Source organism: Hyperolius riggenbachi, chromosome 3, assembly GCF_040937935.1.
Source record: "Hyperolius riggenbachi isolate aHypRig1 chromosome 3, aHypRig1.pri, whole genome shotgun sequence".
Lineage (NCBI taxonomy): Eukaryota > Metazoa > Chordata > Amphibia > Anura > Hyperoliidae > Hyperolius > Hyperolius riggenbachi.
In genome coordinates, this window is record NC_090648.1 from 5,655,386 (window position 1) to 5,671,451 (window position 16,066).

At 48.9% G+C, this 16,066-nt stretch overlaps 1 protein-coding gene across 3 annotated transcripts in view; it reads left to right on the plus strand.

Moving 5' to 3' along the window:
* LOC137562463 (C-reactive protein-like) overlaps positions 1–16,066 on the plus strand; it is a 66,301-nt gene that overhangs the window by 6,912 nt on the left and 43,323 nt on the right. The window contains exons 2-3 of one of the 3 annotated variants that reach the window (XM_068273831.1): positions 612–807; positions 12,502–12,569. In XM_068273831.1, coding sequence (XP_068129932.1) covers positions 12,506–12,569 — 64 coding nt within the window. In that variant the 5' untranslated portion in view covers positions 612–807; positions 12,502–12,505. Of the gene's footprint in view, positions 1–611; positions 808–12,501; positions 12,570–16,066 lie in introns of those variants that run through there. The other 2 variants (XM_068273829.1, XM_068273830.1) reach the window with 2 other exon arrangements.

The window sequence follows — 16,066 nt, forward strand, 5'->3', positions numbered from 1 at the left end:
GATTTGAGCAGCATTCACACAGTGGGACTGATTCCCTAAACTGCGACAACTCAAATCACGGCCGTGCTAGCGTTTTGCATAATGGTTTACGCGCGCAAATGTACATTTTCGTACACATCTGCGCAGGCAAATTCGCGTTTGCGCACACAAATGTTAGCATGCCTGTGATATGAGTTATCACGGTTGAGTGAATCAAGCCCACTTAGTGTGCGGAGTGGACTGCAGACTTTACATTGAGGAAGAAGTCCTGCATTTCACGGTTCTGCACCTGTTTGCAGTTGTGCAACTGGAACCGTTCCTGTTAAATACAACCAGTTGGTGGAGCAGCGTGCTGCTTTGAATGCTTATTTGCTGTCCTGTCAGCTGTACTTGATATGTTCTGATATGATGGTTGGTAATTCTCTCCACCTAATAGCAAACACATTTCTGTAACTCCAGGACTGGCTTGCTAAATGCTGACCAGTATTTTTCTCAGTGTTCTTGTAGGAAAAGCTCCATAAATTATTTGTGGGACGTGTGATAGCTGCTATCGATGGGACATCCTGAGGATCCGCCACATTCTCCTCTTCTGCCTTACTTCCCTTAATTGTCACATCACATCTCTATTCCAGGAAAGAGGAGGCATCCCGTACCTTGGATGGGTCTATAATACTCTACCCTTCTCACCAGTCACCACCAGTGGGACGTTCTGAGGAGACGGTGGAGGAGATCAGCAAGGCTGGAAGACAGACCAGAGAGGAGAATCCAGAGAAACAGACCAGAGAGAATTGAGATCATCCAATCATCCCATCACTAGCCCCAGACCAGGTAACACCTTCCTGCAGGAGACTAAAATATTCCCTGTGACCAAAGTCTGGCCTCAGGAGATGGATAAATTATATAATGAATTATTAGATGCTCTTATAATATCTCGTCTGGACTATTGTAATATACTACTATGTGGACTACCAACTAACAGCACCACTCCAATCTGTACTCAACTCGGCTGCTCGTTCCATTCATCTCTATTCTCGCTCTTCCTCTGCTGCTCCCAGGGGCTTAGCAATAGGGGGTGCAGAGGTAGCGGCCACATCGAGGCCCTTGGGCCAGAGGGGCCCCCGAGGGGCCCTCCCTCAACTGCAGTATTAGCTCTCTATTGGTTCTGTGCTCATAATAATCACTTCTATAGATACTTTGAATAGTGGTAATCATTAACAAAGTGTTCCCCATCCCCTTCTTACACCTCTGACACTGTAGTTGTCCTTAGCAGGTTTTGGTGCGCCGTATCAATTGTTATGTATAGAGTGCTTGGGGGGCCCCATTGCAAAACTTGCATCGGGGCCCACAGCTCCTTAGCTACACCACTGGCTGCTCCTCTCTGATCGGCTGCCAATTAACCAGAGGATCCATTTCCAACTCTTAACACCAACCTACAAAGCTCTCCACAATCTCTCCCCGGTACATCTCCTCACTAGTTTATAAAGACCAACCCCAGCCGCAACTTTTCCCATCCTCTAGACCCACCTCCTCACATTCAAGCATATAAAATTTCTCATGTGCCTTACCACTCCTCTGGAGTTTCCTTCCAAAACAAATCCATCACTCTCCAACCCTTAAAATCTTTAAGCACTTCCTGCTCACTTTTCTAACAAACATACACTGTAACTTAGGCCATTTCCCTTTAACCTTTGGCCAAGCTTTGCTACTTACTAAAGAGTATCTACAGTGAGAATAGGTAATGAGTGTAATAACAGGCTCTGTCTGCATGATGGATGATTGGGAGGGGGGGTGAAATACTCACCTGTCACCTGTCCTGACGATTCATCCAGGCAGGTGAATGCTCCACCTCCCTGTCAGAACAGGCCCAGGCATTTTATTTTTTAAGTCGGTGCCAGGGCTCTGTGCACGCCCACCTGCATGGCTTCCGCTCCCAACTGAGCAGCTACCAATCAGGATGCAGCTTCCGCATCCTGATTGGTGGCTGCCGAGCTGGGGGCAAGCCGAGGCCACGCAGGCGGAGGTTTCCAAAGACCTTCAGCAGTCTCCAGAAACATGGCTGCACTGCCGAGGAGGGGGCGGAGCAGCTCTGTCTGCTGATGAGGGGGCGGAGCAGCTCTGTCTGCCGAGGAGGGGGCGGAGCAGCTCTGTCTGCCGAGGAGGGGGCGGAGCAGCTCTGTCTGCCAAGGAGGGGGTGGAGCAGCTCTTTCTGCCTGAAGACTTAAGGACAGGTAATGTATACAACCCTGCGACCCCCCCAATCTGTCCTCATGCAGATAGAGCTCTGTCTATTTCACTGGAAGCACTCTTACATAAAACCTAAACCATGCTGGCCATTATCCATTTCCCCTTTTTCTCCATAGTTTCCTCCTAGGAGACAATTTTTCATCTTCTGTTTAAACTAACTTTCCAGCACTCTAGACTAGAGGGAGGTCCCTGCCCTTGTGAGCTTACAATCTAGAGGGTAGTGGGGTGGAGACACTAGGGGGAGGAGCATGCCCTGGTGAGCTTATAATCTAGAGGGTAGTGGGGTGGATACACTAGGGGGAGGAGCCTGGCCTTGTGAGCTTACAATCTAGAGGGTAGTGGGGTGGAGACACTTGGGGGAGGAGCCTGGCCTTGTCAGCTTACAATCTAGAGGGTAGTGGGGTGGAGACACTAGGGGGAGGAGCATGCCCTGGTGAGTTTCTAATGTAGAGGGTAGTGGGGTGGATACACTAGGGGGAGGAGCCTGGCCTTGTGAGCTTACAATCTAGAGGGTAGTGGGGTGGAGACACTTGGGGGAGGAGCCTGGCCTTGTCAGCTTACAATCTAGAGGGTAGTGGGGTGGAGACATAGGGGGAAGTTCCTGCCCTGGTGAGCTTACAATCTAGAGCAAGGGTGTCCAACTCAAATACAGAGTGGGTCAAAATTGAACGATGAGTCCTAGTTTACAAGCCAAACTCAATGTCTACTGGCCACATTCCTCCTTTATAATGTTCCCTGGTGTCAAATGGGCCCCTCCAACCCCTATACAGTTCTCTGGTGTCTAGTGGTGCTCCCTCACCTTTACAGTTCCCTGGTGTCTAGTGGCACCCACTCTCCCCTATACAGTTCCCTGGTGTCTAGTGGTGCTCCCTCCCCTTTACAGTTCCCTGGTGTCTAGTGGCACCCACTCTCTCCTATACAGTTCCCTGGTGTTTAGTTAGTTCCCTTTACCTTCCATGTGGCTTCCCTGGTGGTCTAGGGCTTCACCTCCAATATAGCTTCTCTGGTGGTCTAGAGTGGTCCAGACATAATGCAAAGTCAGGAAACTACTTGAGGGCCTAATTTAATGGCTCTGAGGGCCAGATTTGGCCCGTGGGCTGGAGTTTGACATTTGACACTGAGGGAGGTTCCTGCCCTAGTGAGCTTACAATCTAGAAGGTAGTGGGGTGGAGACACTGGGGGCGCAGACAAAGTGGTTAGCAGATGAGGCAGTGAGCTAAGTATAAACTTGTTTGAACAGGTCTTGAGGGTCAGATCTGCCGGTCGGCACTCCCAGATTGCCTCACTTCAGGATAGCCAGTAACAGAGCCGGGACAAGGTCCTTCAGCACCCAAGGCTGAGACTGCAAAGTGCGCCCCTCCATCCCTCCCACCCCAGCCGCCACACACTGATTGCTATTACACTAAGAGGCGCCCCAGGGCCCCCAACATCGCCAACACCTTAATCTCTAGTTATCTGGCTTGCAGTCACTGCTATGTATGTCCTTTTCTTATTTCTTTCTGCTTCATACACAATTAGGAATGACAGCTGAATGAATTGTGCACCCCCTCTTACACTGCGCCCTGAGGCTGGAGCCTCTTCAGCCTCTGCCTCGGCCCGGCCCTGGCCAGTAATCATACAAATCATGCAAATCAGTCAGTGACATAGGCAAATAATTCCTTCACATCACAGGCCATCTAGACATACATTCACATACACTGATCTATCGAACTACTACATCATATTCAGGATCCGTCACCATATAAAGCATCCTGCAGAGAAATGCATTATCTGACAGACTCTGATCAGGAAAGACTCTGACCAGGAAAGACTCTGAGCAGGAGAGACTGTGACCAGGAGGGACTCTGACCAGGAAAGACTCTGAGTAGGAGAGACTGTGACCAGGAGGGACTCTGACCAGGAAAGACTCTGAGTAGGAGAGACTGTGACCAGGAGGGACTCTGACCAGGAGGGAGTCTGACCAGGAAAGACTCTGAGCAGGAAAGACTCTGAGCAGGAGAGACTGTGACCAGGAGAGACTGTGACCAGGAGAGACAATGACCAGGATGGACTGTGACCAGGAGGGACTCTTGTCACGGAACAGCCGTGAGAAAAGAGAATGCAATCGCAATCAGTTTGCTGCACCGATTGTCATTGCGTTGCCAGATCTCGATTGTCTGTCTGTGGATACCTGCAGCCCAGCTTGGGGTCTCTCCTTGCTCTCAGCAGAGAAATAGCTCAGTAACCTAAAGTGCAGGATGGCTCTGTTGACTTGTTAATTAGCATGTGACTGGGATCTGGGCCTTAGCAGAGGTGGTAGTAGAGTCTTTTCATGAAGCCTGTTGTCTGCACTGTCCCAAGGTTGTTTAATTAGCAAGGAACAAAGGATTTCCTGTCACAGGCAGATCACAGCTAATTGTGAGCTGGTCTTTTGAAAAGAACACCATTTGGTGCTCCAACAAAGAAAGGGAGCTTCCCCACAGCAGACTTACCGGAGCCATGTAGACAGGCTTAAGAATACATGGAGTTTATCATTTTTAGCATGTTTTAGGAATACCGGGCATATGAGAGGTCTGAAAGTTATCTCATTCTGCTGGTCCGGGTCTGGTGAATATTTTAATATTAAATTGAGGCCACTGACATACCCAGAACCCGAGGTATTCCACTATTTCGTAACCGGGCATGCGAATGCGCCCGAGTTTGATGTCCTCTGAACTGTCATATTCTGAGGAGCATGAATCTGTGGCCGTTATGTGTGTGTGATAAGCATATGCCGAGATATGGAAAATGTCATATTTGGTGGGCACCTGGAACCCACCCAGGGGATTAACAGCACCCTTTCCAGCCCCTGGGCTGAACCCGAGACTCCACCCAAAGATGGGGATCATTTAAAAGTGTTTACCAGTGACTCCTCCCTGAGTCCTCCAAATCCCATCTTCATTAGAGCATGCTGCTGCTAGCCAGAGGACCATGTGGTTAGCGGCCATCTTGTCTGAACTTTGCTCTTGAACTGAAACAAAGGAACGTTACGAGTTTTCACAGAAAGGACATATTTCCACCACGAACCTAAGTACTTTCTCCTTCTTATTTTAATACTGGCTACTAATGTTTCTATAATTGTTGATTTTAATGATTTTCTGTATATATTAATTATTTATGTTGCATTTGTAATAAACGATGCTACCGTCATTTATTCGTTCAGCTACCCTATTATTCAGCAGCACAAACTGAACCCTGGTCTCTGAAGAGTCACTACTATTGTTGCTAGCTAGACAGAATAGAGTGTGTTTAACTATTTTATTTGCAGGTCTAGAATCAGCCAGTCAGTGGGCTCCTCTGTCCCATGGTAATAGAGGTGGTGGCAGTTATACCCTGAAATACTGTGTAAATTGTAATTACCGTAACTCAACCGATTGGAAGGCATTTTGCGGTCCGGCCACTAGGGACCCTGTGACAGACTCTCACCAGGAAAGACTCTGAGCAGGAGAGACAATGACCAGGAGGGACTGTGACCGGGAGGGACTCTGACCGGGAGGGACTTGGACCAGGAGAGACTGTTACCAGTAGGAACTCTGAGTGGGAGGGACTCTTTCCTGTAGGGACTGTGACCGGGAAAGGACTCTGACCAGGAGAGACTCTGACCAGGAGAGACTCTGACCAGGACTCTGACCAGGAGGGACTCTGACCAGGAGGGACTCTGACCAGGAGAGACTCTGACCAGGAGGGACTGTGACCAGAAGAGACTGTAACCAGTGGGGACTCTGACCAGGAGGAACTCTGACCAGGATGAAATATGATCAGGAGAGACTCTGACCAGGAGAGACTCTGATCAGGAGAGACTCTGACCAGGAGAGACTGTGACCAGGAGGGACTCTGACCAGGAGGGACTGTGACCAGGAGAGACTCTGACCAGGAGAGACTCTGACCAGGAGAGACTGACCAGGAGAGACTCTGACCAGGAGAGACTCTGACCAGGAGAGACTCTGACCAGGAGGGACTCTGATCAGGAGGGACTCTGATCAGGAGAGACTCTGACCAGGAGAGACTCTGACCAGGAGAGACTCTGACCAGGAGGGACTCTTATCAGGAGAGACTCTGACCAGGAGAGACTCTGACCAGGAGAGACTCTGACCAGGAGGGACTCTGATCAGGAGAGACTCTGACCAGGAGAGACTCTGATCAGGAGGGACTCTGACCAAGAGAGACTCTGACCAGGAGGGACTGTGACCAGGAGAGACTCTGATCAGGAGGGACTCTGACCAGGAGAGACTCTGACCAGGAGAGACTCTGACCAGGAGAGACTCTAACCAGGAGGGACTCTGACCAGGAGGGACTGTGACCAGGAGAGACTCTGACTAGGAGGGACTCTGACCAGGAGAGACTGACCAGGAGAGACTCTGATCAGGAGGGACTGTGACCAGGAGAGACTCTGACCAGGAGGGACTGTGACCAGGAGAGACTCTGATCAGGAGAGACTCTGACCAGGAGAGACTCTGACCAGGAGGGACTCTGACCAGGAGGGACTGTGACCAGGAGAGACTCTGACCAGGAGAGACTCTGACCAGGAGAGACTGACCAGGAGAGACTCTGACCAGGAGAGACTCTGACCAGGAGAGACTCAGATCAGGAGGGACTCTGATCAGGAGAGACTCTGACCAGGAGGGACTCTGACCAGGAGAGACTCTGACCAGGAGAGACTCTGACCAGGAGGGACTCTTATCAGGAGAGACTCTGACCAGGAGAGACTCTGACCAGGAGAGACTCTGACCAGGAGGGACTCTGATCAGGAGAGACTCTGACCAGGAGAGACTCTGATCAGGAGGGACTGTGACCAAGAGAGACTCTGACCAGGAGGGACTGTGACCAGGAGAGACTCTGATCAGGAGGGACTCTGACCAGGAGAGACTCTGACCAGGAGAGACTCTGACCAGGAGAGACTCTAACCAGGAGGGACTCTGACCAGGAGGGACTGTGACCAGGAGAGACTCTGACCAGGAGAGACTCTGACCAGGAGAGACTCTGACCAGGAGGGACTCTGATCAGGAGAGACTCTGACCAGGAGAGACTCTGACCAGGAGAGACTCTGACCAGGAGGGACTCTGATCAGGAGAGACTCTGACCAGGAGAGACTCTGATCAGGAGGGACTGTGACCAGGAGAGACTCTGACCAGGAGGGACTGTGACCAGGAGAGACTCTAACCAGGAGGGACTCTGACCAGGAGGGACTCTGACCAGGAGAGACTCTGACCAGGAGAGACTCTGACCAGGAGAGACTCTGACCAGGAGAGACTCTGACCAGGAGGGACTCTGACCAGGAGGGACTGTGACCAGGAGAGACTCTGACTAGGAGGGACTCTGACCAGGAGAGACTGACCAGGAGAGACTCTGATCAGGAGGGACTGTGACCAGGAGAGACTCTGACCAGGAGGGACTGTGACCAGGAGAGACTCTGATCAGGAGGGACTCTGACCAGGAGAGACTCTGACCAGGAGAGGCTCTGACCAGGAGGGACTCTGACCAGGAGAGGCTCTGACCAGGAGAGACTCTGACCAGGAGAGACTCTGACCAGGAGGGACTCTGATCAGGAGGGACTGTGACCAGGATAGACTCTGACCAGGAGGGACTGTGACCAAGAGAGACTCTGACCAGGAGAGACTCTGACCAGGAGAGACTCTGACCAGGAGAGACTCTGACCAGGAGAGACTCTGACCAGGAGGGACTCTGATCAGGAGAGGCTCTGACCAGGAGAGACTCTGACCAGGAGAGACTGTGACCAAGAGAGACTCTGACCAGGAGGGACTGTGACCAGGAGAGACTCTGATCAGGAGGGACTCTGACCAGGAGAGACTCTGACCAGGAGAGACTCTGACCAGGAGAGACTCTAACCAGGAGGGACTCTGACCAGGAGGGACTGTGACCAGGAGAGACTCTGACCAGGAGAGACTCTGACCAGGAGAGACTCTGACCAGGAGGGACTCTGATCAGGAGAGACTCTGACCAGGAGAGACTCTGACCAGGAGGGACTCTGATCAGGAGAGACTCTGACCAGGAGAGACTCTGATCAGGAGGGACTGTGACCAGGAGAGACTCTGACCAGGAGGGACTGTGACCAGGAGAGACTCTAACCAGGAGGGACTCTGACCAGGAGAGACTCTGACCAGGAGAGACTCTGACCAGGAGGGACTCTGACCAGGAGGGACTGTGACCAGGAGAGACTCTGACTAGGAGGGACTCTGACCAGGAGAGACTGACCAGGAGAGACTCTGATCAGGAGGGACTGTGACCAGGAGAGACTCTGACCAGGAGGGACTGTGACCAGGAGAGACTCTGATCAGGAGGGACTCTGACCAGGAGAGACTCTGACCAGGAGAGACTCTGACCAGGAGGGACTCTGACCAGGAGAGGCTCTGACCAGGAGAGACTCTGACCAGGAGAGACTCTGACCAGGAGGGACTCTGATCAGGAGGGACTGTGACCAGGAGAGACTCTGACCAGGAGGGACTGTGACCAGGAGGGACTGTGACCAGGAGAGACTCTGACCAGGAGAGACTCTAACCAGGAGGGACTGTGACCAAGAGAGACTCTAACCAGGAGGGACTCTGACCAGGAGGGACTGTGACCAGGAGAGACTCTGACCAGGAGAGACTCTGACCAGGAGAGACTCTGACCAGGAGGGACTCTGATCAGGAGAGACTCTGACCAGGAGAGACTCTGACCAGGAGAGACTCTGACCAGGAGGGACTCTGATCAGGAGAGACTCTGACCAGGAGAGACTCTGATCAGGAGGGACTGTGACCAGGAGAGACTCTGACCAGGAGGGACTGTGACCAGGAGAGACTCTAACCAGGAGGGACTCTGACCAGGAGGGACTCTGACCAGGAGAGACTCTGACCAGGAGAGACTCTGACCAGGAGAGACTCTGACCAGGAGGGACTCTGACCAGGAGGGACTCTGACCAGGAGGGACTGTGACCAGGAGAGACTCTGACTAGGAGGGACTCTGACCAGGAGAGACTGACCAGGAGAGACTCTGATCAGGAGGGACTGTGACCAGGAGAGACTCTGACCAGGAGGGACTGTGACCAGGAGAGACTCTGATCAGGAGGGACTCTGACCAGGAGAGACTCTGACCAGGAGAGGCTCTGACCAGGAGGGACTCTGACCAGGAGAGGCTCTGACCAGGAGAGACTCTGACCAGGAGAGACTCTGACCAGGAGGGACTCTGATCAGGAGGGACTGTGACCAGGATAGACTCTGACCAGGAGGGACTGTGACCAAGAGAGACTCTGACCAGGAGAGACTCTGACCAGGAGAGACTCTGACCAGGAGAGACTCTGACCAGGAGAGACTCTGACCAGGAGGGACTCTGATCAGGAGAGGCTCTGACCAGGAGAGACTCTGACCAGGAGAGACTGTGACCAAGAGAGACTCTGACCAGGAGGGACTGTGACCAGGAGAGACTCTGATCAGGAGGGACTGTGACCAGGAGAGACTCTGATCAGGAGGGACTCTGACCAGGAGAGACTCTGACCAGGAGAGACTCTGACCAGGAGAGACTCTAACCAGGAGGGACTCTGACCAGGAGGGACTGTGACCAGGAGAGACTCTGACCAGGAGAGACTCTGACCAGGAGAGACTCTGACCAGGAGGGACTCTGATCAGGAGAGACTCTGACCAGGAGAGACTCTGACCAGGAGGGACTCTGATCAGGAGAGACTCTGACCAGGAGAGACTCTGATCAGGAGGGACTGTGACCAGGAGAGACTCTGACCAGGAGGGACTGTGACCAGGAGAGACTCTAACCAGGAGGGACTCTGACCAGGAGAGACTCTGACCAGGAGAGACTCTGACCAGGAGAGACTCTGACCAGGAGGGACTCTGACCAGGAGGGACTGTGACCAGGAGAGACTCTGACCAGGAGAGACTGACCAGGAGAGACTCTGATCAGGAGGGACTGTGACCAGGAGAGACTCTGACCAGGAGGGACTGTGACCAGGAGAGACTCTGATCAGGAGGGACTCTGACCAGGAGAGACTCTGACCAGGAGGGACTCTGACCAGGAGAGGCTCTGACCAGGAGAGACTCTGACCAGGAGAGACTCTGACCAGGAGGGACTCTGATCAGGAGGGACTGTGACCAGGAGAGACTCTGACCAGGAGGGACTGTGACCAAGAGAGACTCTGACCAGGAGAGACTCTGACCAGGAGAGACTCTGACCAGGAGAGACTCTGACCAGGAGAGACTCTGACCAGGAGGGACTCTGATCAGGAGAGGCTCTGACCAGGAGAGACTCTGACCAGGAGGGACTCTGATCAGGAGGGACTGTGACCAGGAGAGACTCTGACCAGGAGAGACTCTGACCAGGAGAGACTCAGACCAGGAGGGACTCTGATCAGGAGGAACTGTGACCAGGAGAGACTCTGACCAGGAGGGACTGTGACCAGGAGAGACTCTGATCAGGAGAGGATCTGACCAGGAGGGACTCTGACCAGGAGGGACTCTGACCAGGAGGGACTGTGACCAGGAGGGACTGTGACCTGGAGAGACTCTGACCAGAAGAGACTCTGACCAGGAGAGACTCTGACCAGGAGGGACTCTGACCAGGAGGGACTGTGACCAGGAGGGACTCTGACCAGGAGAGACTCTGACCAGGAGGGACTCTGATCAGGAGAGACTCTGACCAGGAGGGACTCTGACCAGGAGGGACTCTGACCAGGAGAGACTCTGACCAGGAGGGACTCTGACCAGGAGAGACTTTGACCAGGAGGGACTGTGACCAGGAGGGACTGTGACCAGGAGGGACTGTGACCAGGAGGGACTGTGACCAGGAGGGACTGTGACCAGGAGAGACTCTGACCAGGAGAGACTCTGACCAGGAGGGACTCTGACCAGGAGAGACTCTGACCAGTAGGGACTGTGACCAGGAAGGACTCTGACCAGGAAGGACTGTGACCAGGAGGGACTCTGACCAGGAGGGCCCACCCCTTGTGTCCTATTACCATACCTCCTTCTCTGCCTCTCATATCTCACTCCTGAGGACGGCAGTGAAGCAGCGCAGGCGCGCATGAGTGAGATCTGAGAGGCAGAGGAGGAGGTAATAGTATACAAAGGCTGATAGTTTTGGAGACAGGGATAGGCGACCAATCCAAGCAGACTTTGTATACAACCAGCCAATTGCTGGTAAGGTACATCGCTTGCCGTGATTGGCTGGTTATTATTATTATTATTTTGTATTTATATAGCGCAAATATACATGAGAAGTAAAAGACACTGTACAGTCATGACATTGAATAGAATAAATACAAATACATACATAGTTGATGTGTAGTTGGTACATGTACATATGTTAAAATGACAGCGGTATGAGAAACACTAGGAGGAGGCCCCTGCCCTTCCGAGCTTACAATCTAGAGGGTAGTGGGGAGGAAACACTAGGAGGAGGTCCCTGCCCTTGCGAGCTTACAATCTAGAGGGTAGTGGTGAGGAAACAAAAGGGAAGGAAACACAGGGGTTAGTGAGTGAGCCAGTGTGCCTTCAGTGCTGCTTATAGCAAATTATAGGCTTGTCTGAACAGGTGTGTTTTCAGAGTACGTTTGAAGGTTTCCAGACTCGTGGCATGACGAACCGGCTGAGGGAGGGAGTTCCAAAGGAGAGGGACAGCCCGTGAGAAGTCTTGGATGCGAGAGTGAGAGGAGGTGCCTAGGCTGGAGGACAAAAGGGTCTCCTGTGAGGAACGGAGGGTCCGGGCGGGGAGGTCTCTGGAGATTAAAGAGGAAATGTATGGAGGCGATAGCTTGTGTAGAGCTTTGTACGCAAGCGTGAGAAGTTTAAACTGGATCCTTTGGGCAACTGGTAACCAATGGAGGGATTGGCAGAGAGGGGCTGCCTCAGAGGATCTAGAAGAGAGGTGGATGAGACGGGCCGCAGAGTTTAGTAGGGATTGGAGAGGTGCCAGTCTGCGTTTTGGTAGACCACAGAGTAGGGTGTTACAGTAGTCGAGACGGGAGATGATTAGGGCTGGTTGTGGTATATTGGCTGGGTACTACATACTGTACAGCACCAGTATCTGTATCTGTTTATACAGTATAGCACCAGTGAATACAGTACAGTATACAAATGTCCAACAGCCAAGAGGGGTAGTCTTATAGGGCGAGTATATCCAAAAATGTATAATTTAACTGGAAGAGTTGGGAGTCGTCTTATTTGCTCAGTCGTCTTCTTATACGCTGGAAAATATGGTAGTTTATGTTATATTGGCCAGAAGAGACACCTTGCTCTAATAATGTTGTGTTTCCTGCAGGATAATGAAGCTGTGTGCGCTGCTACTGCTGTTCCTTATCCCGGCCCCCGGATCTCAGGCACAGCAAGGTAAGCGTACGGCCTGGAGGGTACAGGGGCTCAGCTCTCTGAGTCTATCTGTCCTACAAATATATAGTTGATTAATTGGTGATGACCATGTACTCTGTAATGTGCTGCAGAAGATGTCAGTGCTATATAAATACATAATAATAATATGGTAGGACATTAGACTATGACTATGGTAGGATTAGAGTGTGAGCTCCTCTGAGGACAGTCAGTGACATGACTATGTACTCTGTAATGTGCTGCAGAAGATGTCAGTGCTATATAAATACATAATAATAATATGGTAGGACATTAGACTATGACTATGGTAGGATTAGATTGTGAGCTCTTCTGAGGACAGTCAGTGACATGCCTATGTACTCTGTAAAGTGCTGCAGAAGATGTCAGTGCTATATAAATACATAATAATAATATGGTAGGACATTAGACTATGACTATGGTAGGATTAGATTGTGAGCTCCTCTGAGGAGAGTCAGTGACATGACTATGTACACTGTAATGTGCTGCAGAAGATGTCAGTGCTATATAAATACATAATAATAATATGGTAGGACATTATACTATGACTATGGCAGGATTAGAGTGTGAGCTCCTCTGAGGACAGTCAGTGACATGACTATGTACTCTGTAATGTGCTGCAGAAGATGTCAGTGCTATATAAATACATAATAATAATATGGTAGGACATTAGACTATGACTATGGTAGGATTAGAGTGTGAGCTCTTCTGAGGACAGTCAGTGACATGCCTATGTACTCTGTAAAGTGCTGCAGAAGATGTCAGTGCTATATAAATACATAATAATAATATGGTAGGACATTAGACTATGACTATGGTAGGATTAGATTGTGAGCTCTTCTGAGGACAGTCAGTGACATGCCTATGTACTCTGTAAAGTGCTGCAGAAGATGTCAGTGCTATATAAATACATAATAATAATATGGTAGGACATTAGACTATGACTATGGTAGGATTAGAGTGTGAGCTCTTCTGAGGACAGTCAGTGACATGCCTATGTACTCTGTAAAGTGCTGCAGAAGATGTCAGTGCTATATAAATACATAATAATAATATGGTAGGACATTAGACTATGACTATGGTAGGATTAGATTGTGAGCTCCTCTGAGGAGAGTCAGTGACATGACTATGTACACTGTAATGTGCTGCAGAAGATGTCAGTGCTATATAAATACATAATAATAATATGGTAGGACATTAGACTATGACTATGGTAGGATTAGATTGTGAGCTCCTCTGAGGACAGTCAGTGACATGACTATGTTCTCTGTAATGTGCTGCAGAAGATGTCAGTGCTATATAAATACATAATAATAATATGGTAGGACATTAGACTATGACTATGGTAGAATTAGATTGTGAGCTCCTCTGAGCACAGTCAGTGACATTGGCTATATACTCTGTAAAGTACTGCAGGAGATGTCAGTGCTATATAAATACATAATAACAATATGGTAGGACATTAGGCTATGACTATGGTAGGATTAGATTGTGAGCTCCTCTGAGGACAGTCAGTGACATGACTATGTACTCTGTACAGTGCTGCAGAAGATGTCAGTGCTATATAAATACATAATAATAATATGGTAGGACATTAGACTATGACTATGATAGGATTAGATTGTGAGCTCCTCTGAGGACAGTCAGTGACATGACTATGTACTCTGTAATGTGCTGCAGGAGATGTCAGTGTTATATAAATACATAATAACAATATGGTAGGACATTAGACTATGACTATGGTAGGATTAGATTGTGAGCTCTTCTGAGGACAGTCAGTGACATGACTATGTACTCTGTAACGTGCTGCAGGATATGTCAGTGCTATATAAATACATAATAATAATATGGTAGGACATTAGACTATGACTATGGTAGGATTAGATTGTGAGCTCCTCTGAGGACAGTCAGTGACATGACTATGTACTCTGTAATGTGCTGCAGAAGATGTCAGTGCTATATAAATACATAATAATAATATGGTAGGACATTAGACTATGACTATGGTAGGATTAGAGTGTGAGCTCCTCTGAGGACAGGTCAGTGACATGACTATGTACTCTGTACAGTGCTGCAGAAGATGTCAGTGCTATATAAATACATAATAATAATATGATAGGACATTAGGCTATGACTATGGTAGAATTAGATTGTGAGCTCCTCTGAGGGCGTCTAGTGAAAAATGGCGCCGGCAAAAAAATGGCGCCCCCTTCTGCCCGATATATGTTTAAAACGATATTTATCGTTTTAAAGGTTAAAATAGTGCAGAACGAAATTTATCGTTTTAAAACTGTTTTTTTTTTTTGGTCCTGCCTGAACGATATTTATCGTTTTAACCCCTGCTTTGCTGCCGTTTTGAAAATATCTGCCCGCCGGCTTTAATGTTTAATAGCAAAGCCCCCTTAAAAGCTAAAAACACCAAATTTGCAGGGAATGTTAAGAAGAAAATTGTGAACAAGAGGAAAATTTTTTTTTTCAAAAAGACCTTATAGTTTTTGAGAAAATCGATTTTGAATATTCTTCTTCTGACCGTGGGAAAATTAAACGCCCGCTGACTTTAGCGGTTAATAGCAAAGCCCCTTTAAGTGCCAGAAACACCAAAATGTGTAGGGAATGTTAAGAAAAATAGTGGGAACACGAAGAAAAAAAAATTGTTCAAAAAGACCTTATAGTTTTTGAGAAAATCGATTTTAAATCTTCAAAGGAAATGTAACTATTTAAATCGCGTACTGACATTCCCGTGGAAACTTTTTCCGCCGACTTTAGCAGTTAAAGAGACACTGAAGCGAAAAAAAAATTATGATATTATGATTTGTATGTGTAGTACAGCTAAGAAATTAAACATTAAGATCAGATACATCAGTCTAATTGTTTCCAGTACAGGAAGAGTTGAGAAACTCCAGTTGTTATCTCTATGCAAAAAAGCTATTAAGCTCTCCGACCAAGTTAGTCGTGGAGAGGGCTGTTATCTGACTTTTATTATCTCAACTGTAATTGAAATGTTTACTTTTCCTCTGCTAGAGGAGAGGTCATTAGTTCACAGACTGCTCTGAAAGACTCATTTTGAATGCTGAGTGTTGTGTAATCTGCACATATTATAGAATCATGCAATGTTAGAAAAAACACTATATACCTGAAAATAAAAGTATGAGAATATTTTCTTTGCTGCTAATCTTCTAGTAATTATTCATAGTACACAACCAATTCATTATATCATATTTTTTTTTTCGCTTCAGTGTCTCTTTAATAGCAAAGTCCCCTTAAATCCTAGCAACACCAAATTTGCAGGATATGTTAAAAAGATACTGGGAAACAATATTTAAAAAAAAAATTGAAATTTTTTTTTTTTTTTTTTTTTTAATTAAAATTTTTGGGTTATGTTCAGAGTGTGGGAAAAGTTTTGAAAAAAATGACGTGGGGTCCCCCCTCCCGAGCCTCTGTAACCCCTTGTCTCCCATGCAGGCTGGGATAGCCAGAATGCG